The 20,239-nt window shown below is 44.4% G+C and overlaps 1 protein-coding gene across 23 annotated transcripts in view; it reads right to left on the reverse strand.

Moving 5' to 3' along the window:
* Positions 1-20,239, reverse strand: part of LOC121074997 (LIM domain containing preferred translocation partner in lipoma) — a 336,312-nt gene that overhangs the window by 119,460 nt on the left and 196,613 nt on the right. For all 23 annotated transcript variants that reach the window (XM_040567725.1, XM_040567731.1, XM_040567729.1 and 20 more), the window contains one exon: positions 12,017-12,685. In XM_040567725.1, the coding sequence (XP_040423659.1) occupies positions 12,017-12,685 (669 nt within the window). The remainder of the gene's footprint in view (positions 1-12,016; positions 12,686-20,239) is intronic.

Genomic DNA, 20,239 nt, shown 5'->3' on the forward strand with positions numbered 1-20,239 from the left:
AAGTTAACTGCTTTTAATGATGAATAGCCACAGATTTAAGAGAGGTCTTTTCTTAGTTTCCATACAAAGGTGCAAAAATATCCTTCATTGCAAATAATCACTGTGCCTGCTGTGAGAGGCTCCGCACATGATTTCAATTCCCTTTCACACAGAAAATAGGAATAATACTTTGCATTTATAGACTTTAAAACTACTTTGCAGACAATCAAGTTTCAAAACCCCCACTGTGATACAGGAGGCAAATATTATACCTGATTTACAGAGGAAACTAAGAGGCAAACATTTTCAACTACCTAGCCTAAAGCCAGAAATGAAACATTTGAGAATTTAGGCACCCTAGCAAGGTCTATCTAGACCCACGTTTCCTCAGTTGCTCTTCTTAGTAAACTCTTTACGCTTCTGCCCCCAAACTTTGATACAGCAGGGTATGCTCATGGCACAGCAAAAGTGGCCATGGCGTTTATCTGCATTACCAGAGCATTTAGCTTTTTGTAGATACCTCTACTGACCACAGTGTGCCTGGAATTGCATGAGGCCACTTATTCCATCTTCTAGCATGTGTGGCAGTAGAAAAGTTGTTGACAACTCCAAGTTAACCAAACATGTATTTTTAGAACCTAAGTCCGACGTTATAGTGTCTGGACTCATAACTACCCATTTCTCTGACATTAAGCTGAGCTACCACATGAGAAAATTGCTAGAATGATAGTATTTCCAGGGCATACTGAGTCATTGTCCAACATCTAAAATGGGAAATAAAATAATTTCTCAGAAATTGTCAGCACAGTGGGAGGCAAAGTTTGCAGGAACTCAGCTTGTGTAGAAAAATTCAGGTTTCTACTCTAAAACAGGTCCCTCAGCACTAAACATACTTTTTCCTTTTTTTTTAATTTCCAGATGATAGAAAACCAATTAGGTCCCATGGTATTGATTACCTGGCATTATCTCGTATTTAGAACAATTATTAAGCAACACCAGCAAAATGATAATGGTGATGACTAGGGAGCAGCAGGAGAAGGACTACGTAGACTCAGAAACACATTTCATTTTTTGCTTTGCTTTGATCCGTCCTAGCAATGAGCTGAGGTCCTTGCCTGGTGACACCTTTGCCCAGTCCCTGGAGAAGGATGCTCACGTACCTCATCCCTCTCCACAGCAGCAATTCCTTGCCCAAGTGAGACCACCTTGGCTTGCCTCCTCAACAGCCCATGGGGAATGCTAATGGGGAAGAGCAGGAAAGTCCCTAGGGCAGAGGTTTTCAGCCACTTAATTTGCATACCATTATTTTTTCTCTCCCTTGGAAGTGCAGGCCCCCGCATAATGAATTTAAGCTTCTGACAACAGGCTTTCATAGATCGGGAAGTGCAGCTCAGAAGTAATTTGCTGACACTTGGGATTTCCAAGGTGAAAGCCACCGACCTACTGTCCAGGTATGGGACAGCCCGTCCTCAAGAGAAGCAGCCGCCTGTGGTCCCACAGTTAATAATTAACTCCTAAGTGGAAGCAGAAGGGTTGATGAGGTTTTATGACTGCATATCCTTCGTATCCTTCTTAAAAGGAGAAACAGATGTTTCTAAAGACCACAAACCTCCATTCCACAAATCGCTTGCTCTGCCTGTTACCTTGAGGCAGTCAGTTCCAAAAGCTGAATTAAAAAACAAACAAATTAATTGTTTTGCTGGAAGGTTCAGAGAAGAGCATGGGGTGGAGAGGCAGAGGTTGTACAATTCCCTCACACAGCAGCACGTCTCCAGCCTGCTCTGAAGGCAGCAGACAGCATGGGAAAACCCTGTCCTACCACTGATTCTCCTGCTGGTAATCAGGGTCTTCAAGACTGCGAATTCGACTGCAGAGGAGCACTGGAAAGTCTTCTGCTTCGTCAGCGAGCTGGGCCTCAAGCATAGACCCTGTTTCATCTGTCAGACCAAGGACACGTCTGGATGTTTTTGCTAGCATTCATTTAAATTTATAACCAAACACCAGACACTACCCAGTCGTGTAATGGTGAAGCAGTTCATTTCATCTGAGATGTTTGGTTCCCCTCCCTTTTATCTCACTTTAAATTGATACCATCTTGATTTCCAAAAAAAAAAATAAGGGGATGGCACTTTTGAGTGCTGCCTTCAGCTATGCATTTGTATGCATTTTCCATCTTTTAACTAACAAACAGGAGGAAAAAAAGTTAATTTTGCTAGCAGCCTGCTGTGATATAAATAAAAATAATAGGTACATTCACAGATTTTGAACTTTTTACAGCCACTGCTGCAAAAAGCAATTTTAATTTATAACCACGGAGTCTTGCAAAAGATATAACGAAGACATAATAAAATGGAATGTTTATCCTGTGGCTCCCATTAGACCTCTTCCGTTCGATGGTTGTAACTAATGACTTGTTTTTCCACTTTTGTATTGGAAGCCTTATTATTGGGCGGCACAGAGCATACCTTATTTGATTTCCCTAGCAATGCTTGCACCTCTTGCTGAAGCCTGCAATTAGATGTTTATGAAATAATATTAAAAAGCTGCATAATCTTGTCTGTGGTCAAAAATTAAAAAAAAAAAAAAACAACAACAAAAACCAAACACAAATGCCAGCAACAAACCAGCCCTGTTTGTATAATAGTATACTGAGTACAATAGACTAATGTTCACTCCACTGCATGTGTCCTTTTGACTAACCACTTCTATCTGACAACCTTTTTTTGGCAGCAGAACACATTGTACTTTTTGGATAATTGACTGTGGAATATAATGTTGTTTATTCAAAAGCAGGTCACACAGAACGGAGCTTCCAGTTGTCTTTATCCTTTTACCTTTCTTATCTTCACGACGTTTAAATTTATGCTGAACTTCTTTTAATTACACATATGGTTTTAATTGCTGCACTGCACTTATTCAGCAGAAGGTGACCTGATAGAGAAAGGGTAAAGAAAGGTAGGTGGGATGTTGAATTCAGATTTCAAAACTGGGTTTGGGCATATTATTGGTGAGAAATCTGACAAAGACACAAACACAAGGACATGCATTTCTAACACCCTCTGTTACCTCCAGGGCCATACTTGCCTGCAATATAACTCCGTTGTTTCTTTATACTAAAAATCTCCTAGACAGAATCACCCACCTCTTTCTCACTCATCTGGAAATTCAACAATGGCAAAGCCCCAGTTTTAAGCTTAAACCCTGGGGACATGCAGCCTCATGGAAAATGATGTGGAAACACATAGAAGTTGTGAAAAATCTAAATTTGGGTACATGCAGTTAAGGGAATGGGTTTAGGAGAAAGTTTTAACTGAAGTGCAAGATGAGGCAGTGCAAGAATTGATGCATTTCTAAAGCATACTCTTGGTTTGCAGCCTGGGGGAAGAGAGGTCACAAGTAAGTGTTGCTTAACAGGAGAGAGAAAGGGCTTTGATGCTGCAAAGGAAACAGAAGAGCCTGGAGAAGGAGGTGCGAGAGACCACCTCTATGATGCTGATCATCAGACCAGCGGACCATGGTAATCACCTGAGACTTTAAGTCTGCAAGATACTCATGAAACTCAGCTTTGCAAGAGTACAAATGTCTCAGGGCACTTCACAAGAGATTTCTTCTGTAGTCTGACTAAGACTGGAAAATACCCTTCCCAGCCTCCTGGTGACAGCCTAGAAGGAATCCATCAGTGGCAAACACACAGCGGGAGCTTCCCTGGTCATTTATGCAGTTTTTGCCCTGAAAAAGCCACGAGTTTTCCTTTCAAGCTCTCACAGCAACAACAGAAAAGGAGGTGATTCACTTAATGAGCCACCAGTTCTCACAAAGCTGGAGGAAACACCTGAAAAAGAATATCCTTCAGGTGAGGGTAAAATACAGCCTAACTAGGAAATAACGGGATGAAAATGATTATGTCTAATTTGCTCTATTACAGCCCAGGTGTGGTTCCATTTTCCTGATGACTAAAGTAATCCTAATATGTCAGTCTAAGTTACTGCCAATTCATTTGAGGAAATTTTGTTTGTTTAGAAAAAGCTTTAATCGGTGTGGGGGGGGAACGATTCTGACAGTAATAATAATTCATCTGTCTGTGCTGGTGCTAAACCACACGGTGGAAAATCCTTGCTAATGCTAGATTGATCACCTAACACACAGCAGCTCCGCTCTTCTAATTTGTTTCATGTAGCTGACTTCAGACAGCACATTTCACTCTGGACTATTTTGAGGATCCATGCAAAACTGCGTAACTGCCCTATTAGTGTGAAGGCATATGAATAGTATTCTGCAACAAGCAAGACAGAGTTTGTCTGATATTTTTTCAAGCAGAGAATACACTGTGTTTGGAACAAAGAAAAAATGCGATTGGAAAGTTTAGAGCCCTTAAATTAATTCCCTGGACAAAAAGTTGAGGCACCATATTCATAACATCATGTTATGTAACTTGCACTGGAGCCAGGCAGCTACTAAGTGAAATAGTATGAGTTATAAAAGCAAAATATTATTGTGAAAACAATTTTACAACTTTATAATTCACTATTATTTTCATTTAAGAACAAAACTGTCAGTGTAATTGCAAATTCTGTTTGCCTTGCAGGAGTTCTTTCAGCTGGTGATAGGAAACTTTTTTTTTTTCCCCAAAGGCTGATATTTCACTTAATATATTGCATTTCTTTACATTTATCCAGAGGTAAATCTAAACAGGAAGCCCATTATTTGGGTGCCTAAGCAAGTTTAGTATCAGAACATTTACGATCAGTAAACGTGCCCATATATTATCAATTATTTCTTACCATTACTCTTGGAGGAAGAAATACTGTATCAGCATCCAGTACAGACTATTCTCTACTCTTTATAACTGAGCATCTACTTTAAGGGAGATCCCACATGACTTGCACTTCTCACTGTGCACCATGACCATTTTCTACCTTGCCTGCTCACAGAAGGACTAGGCCCAAGAGCCTAGCTGTGGACAACCACAGCTGTCAATGGAGCAACGAATAATCTTTTGAATTGTGCACAGCTCCCTGCACAAGGTTGGTGCTTTGGTAATAAGCCATTACTATGATAATGTGTGCACATTCTGTTAAGAACTGGATTGAGACCACAAACGTGTTTCACGGAAATCAGTGGGGAAATCACCCCAGTATGCGTGATCCACTCTGAATGACATAACCAAAATATCACATTAGCCAAAGCATCACTATGAACTGGGCAGTTGCTTGCCAAAACACTGGTATTACCACCAGGTTGTAAGCCGAGTTTCAAACCAATAGAGCCAGAGCCCTTCTTGCCTCAAGCAGAAGAGCCATCCAACGATACTGAGATGCTCCACATCTACTCTTTCTCCCCAGCTCTCCTACTGGTTTATCGCCTAAGCCTGGGTAAGTTACCTTACTCATTCACGTCTTTACTTCATGTCCTAGCAATCATCTTGATAGATTATTTGATAGATGCACAACTTCACCACGTGCTTCAGCACCTTGGCTTTGGAAGAATTACAATGTGGTTGGACTCAATTGCATTTTAAAACAGAAACAATCAGCTCCTCCAGTAATCAGCGTCACCATCACATACAACAGCCACAGTACGCCTATGAATTACTTAAGTGGTACTCACTTGTATGGGTGCTGCTTTTTGAACTGAAAACTGTAAACCAACAGCTCAAGTCCAACTGTCCTTGCCTCATCATGCCTCAGACCATGCCATCCACCAGAGACCCAAGCTCAGATGGCCCCATGGTTCAGACAAGCACCACTGCCTGCAAACCAGGCAGCCTCCCCATTAGAGGTTTCTTCTCATCCATAGGTAGATATATGCTGACTATATTTTATGTCCACAGATAAAAAATCATTACCCATGAGAGTGTCACACAACCTGACAGCATCTGTCAATGTAGACATTTGGTTATCAAGAGTTAAACAGCACACAAACAGAGCCCTCAATTAACTTCAGGGTTGCCCCATTCCTTATCATGTATGGAGGCATTGTCCTCAGCTTATTTTAAGAAGGAGCAAGAAAGAACATTCACGTATTACACCAAAAGCCTCTTTCTCAATTATTCCTCTTTTATTACTAACCCAGTGTGGCTGAATAAAGGTTGAAACTGAAAAACCTGCATCCCGAAGCTGTAAATTTAAGTTGGTTTCTCAGTATTTGCTGACCTGACTTACTTCTGTAACTACAGGATCTCTGTTATCTTTAACTTCAAGGTAACTGTTTGGCAACTTGTTGTTTCTCTGTGATTCCTAAGAAACAAATCCGATGAATTCCTCTGTCATGAGCCAGTCCTCCTAATAAATGCAGTGTTTAAATAATACAATATAATACAACGAACTAACTGTAAAGTTCTGAAACAAGAGTGGTAAACACATTTTACAGTGAGAATTGGGCTCTTTCAAAAGTTTAAGGTATGAAAGAGAGCGTGCCAGATTCCTGAAGCAAGCTGTTCTGAAAACATTTCTTTGCAACTCTTGACAATACCTTTGCACCTAAAAATTCTGAAGAAATGCGCAGAGATTTTGATGCAGAGATTTGTATTATCTCTGATTGGAAGATACCATTCTCAATGCCACAGAGTGCCAACAAGTCCCAACTCTGAGCTTCTCATCGCAGTGTTAGACACCACTGCCTTCTTCCCCTCCTCCTCATTTTAACAGAAGCAACAGCATTTAATTTAATCCACCCAGAAGCAATGACAGAGTCAGCAGCTGATATACAGCTAGTGCTGGTTAGAACTCAGAATTACTGTTTTGTGAAGAATGTCAACATTTTGACATTTGTTACTATTCTCAGGGTAGAACTTGCATATTCATTTGGAAATTTTGAAATTGAAATGTCACACTGAAATCACAAATTCAATTCTGAAGTTTGGAATTTCACCTTTTATTTCACTTTACAATATCTTTCTCTTTTAATTCATTCAATTCCAGACTGCAATATTTTAAATAACCATTTTTAATTTTACTATTATTTATTTTAGCATTGTAAAACTATGGGCAATTACTAGCTCACATTGTCAGAAAACTGACTTCAACCACCATTTTACACTGTCTCTGAATCCCATCCAATGGAAATTTTTGATGTGTGACTTTTGACTTGGGTGCAGATGAGAGATTCTGGGGGAGAAGACACTTGGGGGGAGGCAGGCTGTGTACACTAAGCTGCCTTCCTCTCTCCACAGCAAAAAGCAAAGCTAAGAAAGACTATATCCCTGTGACAGCAGGAGGAAATCTGGCAGATTGCATTTACTCATCTGCAGAGAACAAAAAATTCCTAGCCACTAGATTAACAGCAAACAGCAAGAGCATTAGTCTCAGTTCAAACGCAAGTGCCGGAGGTATCTATTTTATGTGAGTGATAGCAGACTGTAAAAATTATTAAACCAGTACAAGAGAAGTGCATCAGTCATAGCAGAGGACACTGGTGAGCAGATGTTTCTGAGGCAAAGATGAAACTTCCAAGTGAATGTCTCCATCGCAGGTATTAAATCAGTGGAAAAACTGACAAAAGCTGTGTAAAATGAGAAAACAGTGAGCCGTCACAGTCCTCTTTTGGGTACTGCAAGTTTCATGAGACCGTGTCAATGCTGGTTGCAGCAGGCAGCAAAGAAACACCACCTCCAGCAGTGCAGAAAGGATGCGGTGGTTGAGGTCTGCTAATCACGAGCAGCCACCACTGCCTAAACCATGCCAAAAGCACGAGCTGCCTCGTTAATTTTACCTCCTGATCTCCCTTTGTCTTTCCATTTAATTTCCACGGTGCTCACCTACAATGGTGCACAACACTGAGAGGCTGTTTGGGGTGGTTGTCCTGCTCCACACGCACTGCCACCTCTAAGTACATAAGCAGGGACAAGGGGACTTGTGGCCAGCAGATGCTAAGCATGTGAGGACTCACACACTTGTGCCATGGGAGCAGGCATGAACAGACACAGCTACCGAAAGGAAAATTACTGCAAATTTGCAGTAAAAGAGCATGGGTTTGGATGCTGTACTAGATCACAGCTACAAAACACTTTTGTCCTCCTCATATCAGCAGATTGCTCTGAAAAGATCAATGCTTTTGTTGAGATTTCCACCATTCTGGACCAAAACTACAAGCTGTCCTCAGGTGATTTCAAGTGCACCCAGTCTGGAAGCTGAAAATGTGCAGATCTCTTTGGAAGGGAATGTGGTTTCTCAGGACTGTAAGTTGATTCAGAAAGAGGAAGGAGAACCCATGGGATCCAAGATCTAGGAAGGACAGACCTCCTGGGTGTCTTCAGCTGCCACCTCTCTTATACACCAGCTGCCACGTGCGGTCCCTGAAAGTGTGAAGAATTTTCTGTCTCCTGCTAAATTCTTAAAATCTAAGTGCAGAAAAAGGATCCTCAACTGCCAAACTACACACTATCAAAGCTAAACATTTGGACTGAGGCCCCAGGTGCCCATAGCTCCTGTCATTAGACAAAAATAGCAAAGGTTAGGGCCACGGGGGACTGAGCCTTTGCAGGACTGAAGGAATGAGACAGAATGAGAGCTACAATGGATGCCAACAAGGTCGACACCCATAGCGTATCTTCTCCTGACCCCTTGGAGATATGCAATAGTATCTCAAAAACACTCAAACATAACCAAAATGAAAGGACCTAGAGTTATTTGAAGATATGAGAGCGTGACAAGGGTATTTGGTGAGTCAACCAGTTCAGCACAGAAATATTTGATGATAGCTGTGTCGGTCAGTGGTGGTAGTTTCTTCAACTCTATTTTGGCCACAGGGCAAACTTGCAGGAATTCTCCATGTCAGAAACTGGCTTTGCCATTCTTTTTTTCCTACTGTGGACGGACATCTTGGTGCCAAAAATCAGCATACCTAATGAGTCACTCTGGTCTTGTGCTCTCTGACCTTTGGGAGGGGAGAAGTTAAGAAAGAGGCTTCAGACTTGGACTTGGTCTGTGAGGACACAGTACCATTGGCAACAGGCATGAAGGCAGCTGGTCATTTCACACGTTTCTGTGATGGTCTTGTGACAAGCCCCCTGCTGCTCACACAGAGATCCCTACTACCTTCAGCTAAGAAGAGAAAGCTACTGAGATTTTTGGCCGGGGATACCCCTGAAGCACATGAAGGTTTAAATGAGGACACGCACTCTACTAGTTCATTTCCTAACTAGGACTTGGGCACTAATGCTACACAGAGTGCTACAAAAGACTAAAATGCACAGAGGTTTCATACGCACCACTCTCACTTCCATAACTGGCCCAAGGACAGAATGCACCAGTTGTGTGTGAGTAAAACTCATTGTTCTCAGCAGGCTTTAAGAGCCCGTACAGATTATTTGCTGTTCCCATACCAATCCAGATTTATTTTGGATCAGTGGCGACTTCAACATGATTAGCACACAGCAATAAACATAGAACCACAGTCAACCTCTTTGTAGCCAGAATGCAAAATATAAACCATGGTGGTTTTTTTACCCATTAAAAACCCTAAATGAACTGACTGAAAATTTCAGCTGTCACAGTGACAGTTCATGGTATGTATTAGAATTAAGGACCATGAATTGCTAGTCTGAGATCGATTTGTTAAGACATCCTTAATATTTTCCACACAAAGTGTGTTCAAAATTCATAATGCACTTTTATGAATACATTTAGGAAGTATTCTATATCTTGCATTTTAAGTGATAGGTATCAATACCTGTTTCTTACCCTTGTCTTCTCAAATCACTCTCCTTAACTGAAAGGCCTCAAACTAACCTTGAAAAAACAAAACACAACAAAACGCAGAAGCCAGTTCTGTGTATAAAAATATACTACAATTCACGTTGCAGCCAACAAGTAGAATTATGGTGACAGCTCTCTATCAGAAATCTGGCACTAACTAATAGCCTTTCGCTTTATCCCTTTAAATAAAATCATTCCAGAAGTTGATTTTATGAATGAGTTAGACTGCAAAGAAAGAGAACATTCAGCAAAACTGGACAACACTGCTTCGTTGGCAAAGCACACGATGTTTTATTACTGACCATTTCCTGTTAGACTGCAAGATCTTCTTCAGTTCTTCACCAATTAAACGGTACACCTTACAAAGCAGCAATCAAGCAGTCTGCCACCAGTATGTCAGAGAACAGATGTAAGTTCAAAGGTGAAATAGGCAATAATGCCGATATTTAGCAGGCTAGAAGATAAAGTATATTCTAGAAGAATTTATCACCAAGCGGATCATGGTCGGTTTTGCCGGAGAACTGAAATCATTTTTATATAGATATATATAAAATATTTCTGTATGTGTATTTGCAAATGCCACGTGCACACACACAAACACATATGTAAATATATAAAAATATATATTTATGCATACGTGAAACCCCAAACTTGAGCTAAATTAAATTGTCCCTCCAGCTTTGTAATGCAAATGAGACTAACAGGCTTGTGCTGTTTGTGGTTCAAAATGATTTGCGTTTCCATAGAGATGCTGACTGAATTAAAGTTTTTAATTTTTTATATATATAGGCCTACTTGTATCTTTAAAAGTCTAAATATGTGTCTGCTATACCTCAGCATTTCCTCAGTGACTCCACACCAATTTCCACCAGTTAAGACTATGTGCAAATTTTGTACCCTTCGCTACTTTCCAATCTAAGCTCTATACCAGGCACCTGCAGAGCTGAGTTTATTGCTTCTCTCCCCACTCCTAGCTTCTTGGTAAGGAAAGGGGAAAAAAAAGGAAAAAGAAAAAGCAGTTTATTAACTGCTAGTAGATAATATTCCAAGGAGTTATTTATTTATTGCCCTCTGTATACTGCCCAAGAAACATCTTTGCCTTCACAAGTTCCCACTGTCAGAAAATCTGGAATCCAGGGAAAAACAGACTGGACGCTTCTAGTGAGGGAAATGCCAAAGGACAGACTTTTTCTTATGTGTCAGAAGCTTTTAACCCTTTCTCTGTGAGCAGTCACAGGCTCGAGAGCCGGAGCGTGCTGAGACGAGCTAGGGGGGCCCCAGCCAGCGATGGGTTCACCACCTCCCTGCCTGGGCATGACTGTCCTTGCCCCTCAGTGGAACTTAAGCCCGTCATATACAAGGATCGCACAAAGTTCAAGTCCCCACATGCCCCCAGAGCCACATTAGAGATGGCCGCCAGCAAAAGTGACAAGGGTTGGCCAGGGTTGAAATTCGGACAAAGAAAACAAGCAGATCAGCTTAACTTTCTGTTTCCAATCAGCTTTGCTTTTTGAGGCCCGGGCACAGGCTAAAGTGGCTGGATGCCACTCGCCCTGCCACCACCTGAGAGGAAAGTCAGAGAGCCCGCAGCACTGTGTGGGAACTCATTTCCATGTGGTTTCAGCAATATGTGATTTTTAAACAGCGACACACAAGAGGTCAACCTCCGGAATCGCTCTGAACCACAATCAAAAACAGTGTCTTTTGTACCTCCCATCTGCGTAAGAAGAGGAACTATTTCTCTGGTGAACCAAAGATGTCCATAAGCACCCGTAAGACGAGATGTTGACACCTAACCTCTCGTTTGATCCTGGGAGAGCCCGGAAGGAAAGTCTATGGCACTAACGCCATACAGACGTATTGCCTACGAGCATATCATGTAGGGGCATGTTGCAGGGACGTAGCTCCCTCCCGCCCCGCAGGGTGAGCTCCTGCAACTAAGGCTGAGCCTCTGCACGCGAGGCTGCCTCACCCTTCCATGCTGACACAAGTCCTAAGCCCCCAAAAGCCTATTTTCGAACCAGATGAGAGTTCCCTGTTTCCAGCTTTTTGGAAGCCCCGTGGAGGGAGACTCCTTTCTGTATTCCTCCTTATTTTCCTCCCATTGATGTGGGGTGTGGAGACAAGGGGCAGAGGAGGCAAGAAGCTGAGCCCCTGCTGCCAGAGCTAACGTGCCTGCAGCCCTGACCTCCGGGGAAGAGGAGCTTGAGCTGTGGCCACTCTGCTGCTTGGGGCACGTGGGTGCAGGCAGAGCCATTTAAACCTACATGCTGCTTATGTGGAAGGGTCCCAGGGCCCTCTGCACTCCCCCACAGAAGCCTGTGAGCGCTGGCGTCTCCTACCTTTTGCTGCAGCGGCTGCGGGGCCATCACTGGGTCGGTGATGTAGGTCTTCTTCGTACCGGGCGGCTGGTACAGCCCGGGAGGAGCCTGACCCACGGTGTTACTGGCAGGATACGCCGGTTCGACCTTCCATGTGCTCTGCGGCATGTAGGGCGCTTCCGAGCCGTTCCTCCCCCCGTACCCGCTGTAATACGGGTCCTGGTACCGGCCCTGCTGCGGCGCGTAGCCATAGCTGGGCTCCGAGGGCCGGGCGGGCGGCGGGGCATAGCCGTAGTCGGGCCCGCGGGGCTGTGGCGAGCCGTACTGCGGGGCGCCGGGCGGGCGGGACGGTGGGGCCGCGTAGGGCTGGCCGGGCCCCATGCTGCCGTAGTGCGTGGGCTGCGGGCCGGGCGGCTGGTAGTGAGGGCTGGGCTGCGCTGTCCTCACCTGGACGTTGAAGGTCGGGCGGCTGGGCGTGGAGGCCGTGGTGTAGGAGGCCGGTACCGGCTGCGGCTTCAGGGTGCCGATAGGAGTGACCGGGATGGGAGCCGGCTGGCCCGGGCCCTTGGCGGTGGACTTCTTGGTGGCGGTGAGGGGAGGCTGGTTGGGAATGATCATCCGCTTGTGGCCGGTGACGGGGGTGGACACGGACGGGGCGGTGGCAGCAGAGCTGCCGGAGGTCCCGGAGCCCTAGGAGCGAACAGAGAGAGCCGCGGCGTCAGCAGGAGGGGCCGCTCGGGCATCAGGTTGTGCGCGGAAGGGTTAAGAGGGAACAGGGTTTTACAGTAACATCTGCACAGCAACTCAAACTGCTTAGGAAAGCAGGAATGTACCTGAGACCACACATTATAAAATGGTAATAGCAACCTTTTCTGGCTCTGACAGAACAGGGACAGCGCTGCTGCAGCCGAGCAGAACTGCCACGCACGGTGTTTCGTCTCTCCTTGGGGTTTTTTCCTCTGCCTCAAAACAAGCAAACAAACTCAAAAGCGATAAATGTGAGGAAAAAAAAGGGGACTCACTGGAGAATAATTAGGGGGGACACTCGTGTTCCTGTGAAAATGAGAGCGCTAAGAAAAAGAAGGAAAATGCAAGTAGAGTCTCTGTGGAGACATGAAATTCCTTGGGTCCCCAGAGTGCTTGGAGTGTACTGCCCCCAATATGAGACCATCTTTGACACAACACAGGAGGCAGCAAAATGGGATGGCACGAAAGCAGCTCCCAAGCCGTAAGAATAAGCTTGGAGCAAAGCAAGATACAGAAGTGTCCCTGCTCCTGGCTCTGCTCCTAAGCACTGCAAGTCTGGAGTGACCCCAGCGAAGGCAAATGCTACACATGGCACATAAAAGGGCAGAAAGCAAGCCAAGATTCCCAAGAGCTTCAGAAGTCAGCTCCTGCAATGGCAACCCTGTAACCCTGCACCGGCACCTGGGCACAGCGGCACTCGGGCAGCCAGGGATTCGGTTCACAGCAAGCACCGCCACTGCCTGGGATTTGGCAACTGAATGAAGATTTAGTGCGGTGACACTGTCCTAATGGGTATCTTACATCTTTCTGTTCAATGTATTTGTTTGTCTCTCTTTCTTAAAATTCTTGTTTAACTCTCATGTCCAAATACACCGGTGTAAAAAGACAGCTTTGTTAAAGAGCTCACAATATGAAATGGTTTCTGAAGAATACTGAAGATCACCATTAAGCCTTTTCACTAAATCAAAGAAGAGCAAATTTCTATCTCTGGAGTTCAGGACTAGGTAAAATTTCTTGCCTCTCTTTATTTTCCTTTATTCAAAAAGGATACTTGAATTTCATGCCTTCTGTATAGAAGGGAACACGTGCAGTTTGACAGTATTTCTTTGCTGTTGCACTTAGCATGATGGTTCTATCTCATCCAACCTTCCTGCATGGGGCTTGATCTCACCCCGATCCCCTCAATAACCTCTAAGTTCTCAGCATCCCAAAGTCAGACAAGCTGAGCTCTCACCAAAGGCTGTGTTTAAGCTATGACATCCACCTCTTTTCCCTAAATGCTCAATCTTGTGTTTGTCCCCAGGCACTGCTGCTCTGTGCAGGCTCCCTGCCTGCATGTGCTGCCTCGTCACGCTCTTGCTGGCACTGCTGAGCAGGGGAGAGGGCAGTGGGGGCTCAGCAGGAGCACCCCGCGCATCCCTGCCCGGGCCAGAGAAATCCTCTGCCTGGTCAGCAGGTGGCGGCAATAAATTGCTGCCAAACCAACCCAGGCCAGTGGCTGGAGAGGAACTTCAATCACCCATTTATTTCCCTGAGCCTCCAAAGGTACCGAACTCACCATCCATACTAAGGTGGGAGAAAGGCAGGCCCACCACCACCATGTGGCAACCACCACACACGAAGGGAGGTAAGAGCAAGCCACCCAACTTCTCATTCACAGCCCACAACCATGTCTACGTGGGATAAGGAAGCTCAACTACACAACTGGTAGTTCTTCACTGGTGACGGGTGCAAAGACATTTTTGCTGATGCACTGGAAAAGAACTTACTTCTGCAATCACACCTTCAGGGCAAACCTCCCACAAGGAATCACTATAAATGAGCAAAGCAACAGGAAAATAAGAGCATCAATCTAGTTTTAGAGGTGTAAAAGGTGTGTATGCAGAGGTGGGGAAAAACAATGCAGCAAACTTCCGCTGGAGAAAAAACATCTCAATGTATTCAAACCCTGACCTTACAAACAGATCCATGACAAAGCATAGACAGACTGAAGAGATTTTGAAAGTGAGAAGAACGAAGAGATTTTGCTGAAATGCAAAGACAGAGACAAGTTAAGGGTCTGTAGCCCTCTACTAATATTGCCTGAGTCTTCTATTTCTGAAATACCTGATAAGGAGCAGGCATTCCTCTATCCCTGCCTTCAGAGCACAACTGTGCTCAGTGCTAACATGAAAATTTGCTTCCTGTTGGAATTATTCTCCCATGTCAGCCTGGTGTTTATGTCCAGGAGTGCTAGAAACTTTCCCATTTCCTCACCTATTTCATTCTTGTAAATGACAGTAGTTTGTCCACTTACTGTAATGGGATGAAAGGTCCACAATGCGGCACTGTGTAATTACCACCAGAAAAGCATTTTTTTCCCATGTGAACAGGCAGAAGGTAGATAATGTTTTAATGACAATGGCACATCAGCGGGGAGGGGGAAAGCTCAAAACAAAACAACATAAATGAGCCCTTATTCATCACATTTTATGTTTCTGAATGCGGACTCTGGAAGCAAATGATGACAGACTGCCAGTAAAGCTCTTGCGATGGAAACCTGTCCCACCCCAAGAACCGGGGGATTTTGATCTTACATATAAGCATCCACATAACACATTTTGTGTACTGGTGCCAGTCTCCTGCCAGGACTGGCATACACCTTAACAATGAATGATAACCTCTTCCTCCAAGATAACCCTTGCTGCCTATTGACTGGCACTCTGAAAAGCTCTGAGCAGCTCCCACGTTTGACACCACAAAAGGGATGCGCTCAGTCTCCCCTCCTGCACCAGGACCCAAATGAAGGAAACGTGGCAAGCCAGGGCGCCTGGGCCAGAGACCCAGCTCTGCCATCAGCTTCAGAGCAAAGGGTAGAGCTAACAAGTGCCGGCTGCATTGTGGCATTCAAACCACAGCCTGCCTTGAGGAGGAGGAAGTTTGCATCAGTAGGAGTCCCCAGAGGCACCCTGCGTGACTCATTCTGAATTCCTCTGAGGGTGCTGGGCAAGTGTGTGATGAAAGCTGGGCTTGAGTGGGAGGAGGAGGGTGTAACACTAGTTAACATGGTGTAGTAGAGATATGGGACAACTTAGAGGGAATTTAACACTACTGGAGCATTACCGATTTATGGGGACGCAAAGAGGAACTTTGGCTGTAGATCCTGAACAAGGGCACAGGTGAGGTAGCACCATAAATCCTCTGCCCTTTTGCTTGGGAGAGAAGGGTGGCTACAGTCCAGGCTTCTGTATACCCAGCCACAGACTCAAATATCACCCCCGGCATAAACCTCTAGATCATTAGTGGATTAAGAAAAGACGCTATACATGCACATGAACTATGGACAAGATTCCTGCTCTGAGGACAGGCATGTGCAGAAGAACGAGAAAACGACACTCAGATACCATGGAGAAGAGTGATTTCAACAGATGTCTGTTAGGCACTAGGAGGATAGGAGAGATGGATGAGGCTATAAAGATGTCGGCTAGATGAAGAGGGAGTAACGAACAGAAAGCTGGAAAGGACTACCTATATCACTGGGTACAGTCCCAGCAAAACAGATGACTGTCACAAATGTTTCATCCAAACGAGTCCACAGAACATCTAGTAGCGCAACGAAGTAGACTCATCCAAAAGCACATCGAAATGACAGCCCAGAAGCACGAAAACAAGTAGGAATAGGAGTTAGAAAAAGGACGAAGACAAAGAGTGGCTTCATAGGATTTCAGGCATCCCTTCCTCCAGCAGCTCCTGGACAGCTCATTTCAAAACCGTACTGCATTTGCAAGTGACTATCGCAGCCAAACACGCTCTCTGACATCCTCTAAAGGCTGTTTTCAAAGGAAGACAGGCTTTCCTCTGCTCGCCATGCACTAGATGAAACTGTCTGACACACTTCGCAAGTGCAAATTAGAACCACGCTACTTACCATCAACCCCTTCTTGCAAATTCATATTTGCAAAGAGAGAGTAAACTAGAAACCCCAGGTGCTGATAACGCAGAGTTGTTAAGAGAAACTAGAGTAGGAAGGAGTTAAATTCAGAACCTCAACTACCACAAACATTATAATACAAAATCTTTTTTTTTAATGGGGAAAGCACAAGAGCCTTGTTTAAACACAGATGGAAGTACCTAAATGTACTGCCTCTTCTACAAATGAATTATCCAGCAGTTCAAATAAAGGTGAACTAATACTGACAAAATCAAACAGAACTCAATGAATGTGGGAGGAAAAAAACCCCAAAACACTTCTCCTAAATAAAGCTACCATGTGCAACTGTGAGGGGAATCATTTTGTTTGGTAACTCCTGTCATGTCTACTTAAATGCAGTGAAAGTTTATAAACATTTGCAGGAGTTTCTTGCACCAACCACCGTATGAGAAGTCTGTGCCGTTATCACAAATCCGTGCGTTTCTACAGGTCTGACTGTCAAAGCTGGAGATCTGGATTCAAAGCTACCCTAGTGGGGAAACCCAAAGTTCGGAATATCTGTGCGATTCTTCATTCTGCAGAAATTATTTACATAGATCTTACATTAAATTCAGCGTACACCTACAACAAAGTCATTAAATAGGTACTAGAGATGAAATCTGTTCTACAAAAAAATAGCCTATAATTCTATACCATTTGTCAGGGTTAAATCCTAAGAAGAGTACAAAGTAACTGTAGTGTACAGCAGGAGCATGGTTCTGTATGATCAGCTGGAAGCCTTATGAAAAGGACTTGATTCTCCTTTTAGTTTGTGTATTTGTAGAGTATTTCCTATAGAATCCCTTCAGTTATTCAGTTTCAGAGACTGGATCAAAAATGCCTACACAAAGTTTATCACGTTCTATTCAATTCTCCAGACATTTTTCATAAAGGTACAGCTGAATAGCTCTAGCCCTTTAGCTGTCAAATTATCACGTATAAAGATACATTACTCCAGCTCAGTGGTTTTCAACCTTTATGCTCTGCAGCCCCCAAATGTTTTTCAGGAGAGACAAGTTCCTTTACGGAGAGAGTTAATCTACTGACAATAAACATGCTTTTTTTTTTTAAGTTACCTTTCACAGAATTCTTCTTAGTTACCTTAGGAGTGATCCAAGGACCCCCAGGGTTTCCAGAGCACAGGTTGCGAACCACAGCTCTAGCTGGGGCTGTCTTTTTTGAGTATTTTAGTCACATTTACTCCAGGAGAGGAATGAAACAACCCTTGAAAGGCAAAAACCTGGCAACTACCGGTGGGCTGAACACAGGACGCAGCGTTCCCAGGAGGCTGCCAGCTGCCAGTGCCTGTGCAGCACCTCTCTTCCTAACCCAGCTGCTCTTCTGCATGGTCCACGAGCGCAAGCGGGACCGAAACATGGGGCCAGCTCAGGCACGCACCAAGACCAGCTGCAATCTTCTCAGTGGGGCTTGGTGGCAGCAGTGGTTGGAAGAGAGTGTGGCAAAGCCAGCGAAGGGTAGAAAATTAACTTGGCTTCTCCTGACACCAAGGATTGGCATTCACCTCAGCTAGATGAGGTGCTTAATGCTGTGAGAGCAGTGAAGAAATGCATCTCCACAGGGTCATTTATCCCATTCTAATATTGAAGCTTAAAAGGGGGAGATGAATCATCCACTGGGGGAATCTACTTCTCTCCACCGACTGTAAAAGAAGCACAAAAACAGCCGAGACAAGTCACTGAATATTTAGACAGCACAAGATGGTTGAGACAAATCCCACAATAAGCAGGTAATTTTGACGTGACTGTTAGAAGCAGAGATGCCTTTCCCCTGCATTAAGTGCGCTGCCACTCACGCTCAGCTACTGCTTTGCACCGAGGGGACTGTGGAGTGCCAGCAGCTCAGCCGATGAGCCAGGACCCTGCCACGCCTGCAAGCCCAAGAGGCTGGGCAGCAAAGGCATTTCCAGCACACGAAGGAGGTGATGTGGGTGGGCTGCACTTTCCCACCTACGTGCTGAACTGTGGCTCCCACTGGAACTGGAGCTGCTGCCTTGCCACGAGAAGCAGCTGGGTTGTGCCTCCTTCCTGCCTGAGGCAGCAGAGCCCAGCTCCCTCTCAATTTGGGAAGGAGAGCCCCAGGGAAACATTAAATACCCTGCTTTGAAACCCGCGCCTTTAGGTACCTGAAAACGTGAACAGGCATTTTATGGGGTTTCCTGGTGTGCAGACACATCTAACACCTGCTGACTTCAAATTCTGTATTTGAACAAGCGGCTTTGCTAGTAATAATGTATGCTCAGGTTCCCCTCAGCATATCCTCTTTTTCTGTCTGAAATACCATCTGGGTGAAAAAGAGAAATCTGGCCTTTCAGTTGGGACTTGCAGATACTTAGCATTCTGGTAGAGCTCTAGCTGGGTTGCTGAATGTCCAGAGATCGTGGGCAGATGCACTGCCCCCATGCAGCATATCTGATGCATTTTCAGTATCAAGGACTTTCTGGCCTTCTTTATAATGTTCATATAGGAGACTAAGCACACTGAGGACACGTTGGTCCCCTGTGCACTGATGCTATGTGATGCACATGGCTCAGTTGCTAGCACAGGTGTCTTTAGGTGTCAAAATGTCCTTAGAATCTCATCCAAAATTTTGAAGTCTGGTCCAAAACCATAAAAACCTCAGCCAAAACAGTTATAATCGGATGAAGCTTTTCTTTGCAGTTTCATCATTCTCTCATTTCCAGTTTACAGCTGCCATGTGAGCATCACGGAGGCATGGGCTGTGCGTGATCAGCAGCCACACTCATACTTCCCAGCAGTGTTTATATGGGATTCAGCTTGTTGGCTTGACTACCAGAAGCTATCAAGGTATTCGAACAGATTGCTCCTAGGCATTACACCAAAAGAAAAAGAGGAGAAATCTAATAAAGTGTTCATCTCTGGTTCTCAAATGAAGAGAATGCCTTACAGATGCCATAAAGTGTTACAAGAACACAACTGCTTCTGAGCTTTGATCTGTTTTTCAGCTGCTACCAAGGGTGGAAAAGGAGTCAACACAGTTGTTAATGTTTCTGTTCACAACCTCTTTTGCACTCCTTGTGACGGCCCAACTTGAAACACAAGGGAGAAGAGGGTGCACAAAAGAAAAGGTGATAACAAGTTGACCTCCAATATTTTATCATGGAAAAAAGCCTTTCACAACAGATGTGCGCAGTTACAGACAAACACCTTGGTTCAGCTTTCAGTATGGGTGTCAAGTTTTCTAGGCAAGCTGGGTTTCCACTTTCCAACACTCCATTAATTCCACAGAACCTGAGCACATCTGAAAAGTTTGGTCTCCAAAACACAAACGTAATGCCAGGGAGGAATTTTGCTTGTCCTTCTCGGTTTCATATTTACTTTTCTGTTTACCCCAACACTATCACTACAATAACTACTGTGAGACTTTTTATTTGTTTTTCCCTTTCTGATGAGTGATTATCTGGTATTTACGAGAAGGACTACGTGAAAGACCATCTATAAAGATGTGCAAACAATTGACCTAAATACTTCTAGCTCTGGTAGACAGTCAAGGGCCATAATTTGAGCTTA

The sequence above is a fragment of the Cygnus olor genome, chromosome 9, assembly GCF_009769625.2.
Source record: "Cygnus olor isolate bCygOlo1 chromosome 9, bCygOlo1.pri.v2, whole genome shotgun sequence".
In the NCBI taxonomy this organism is placed as follows: Eukaryota; Metazoa; Chordata; class Aves; order Anseriformes; family Anatidae; genus Cygnus; species Cygnus olor.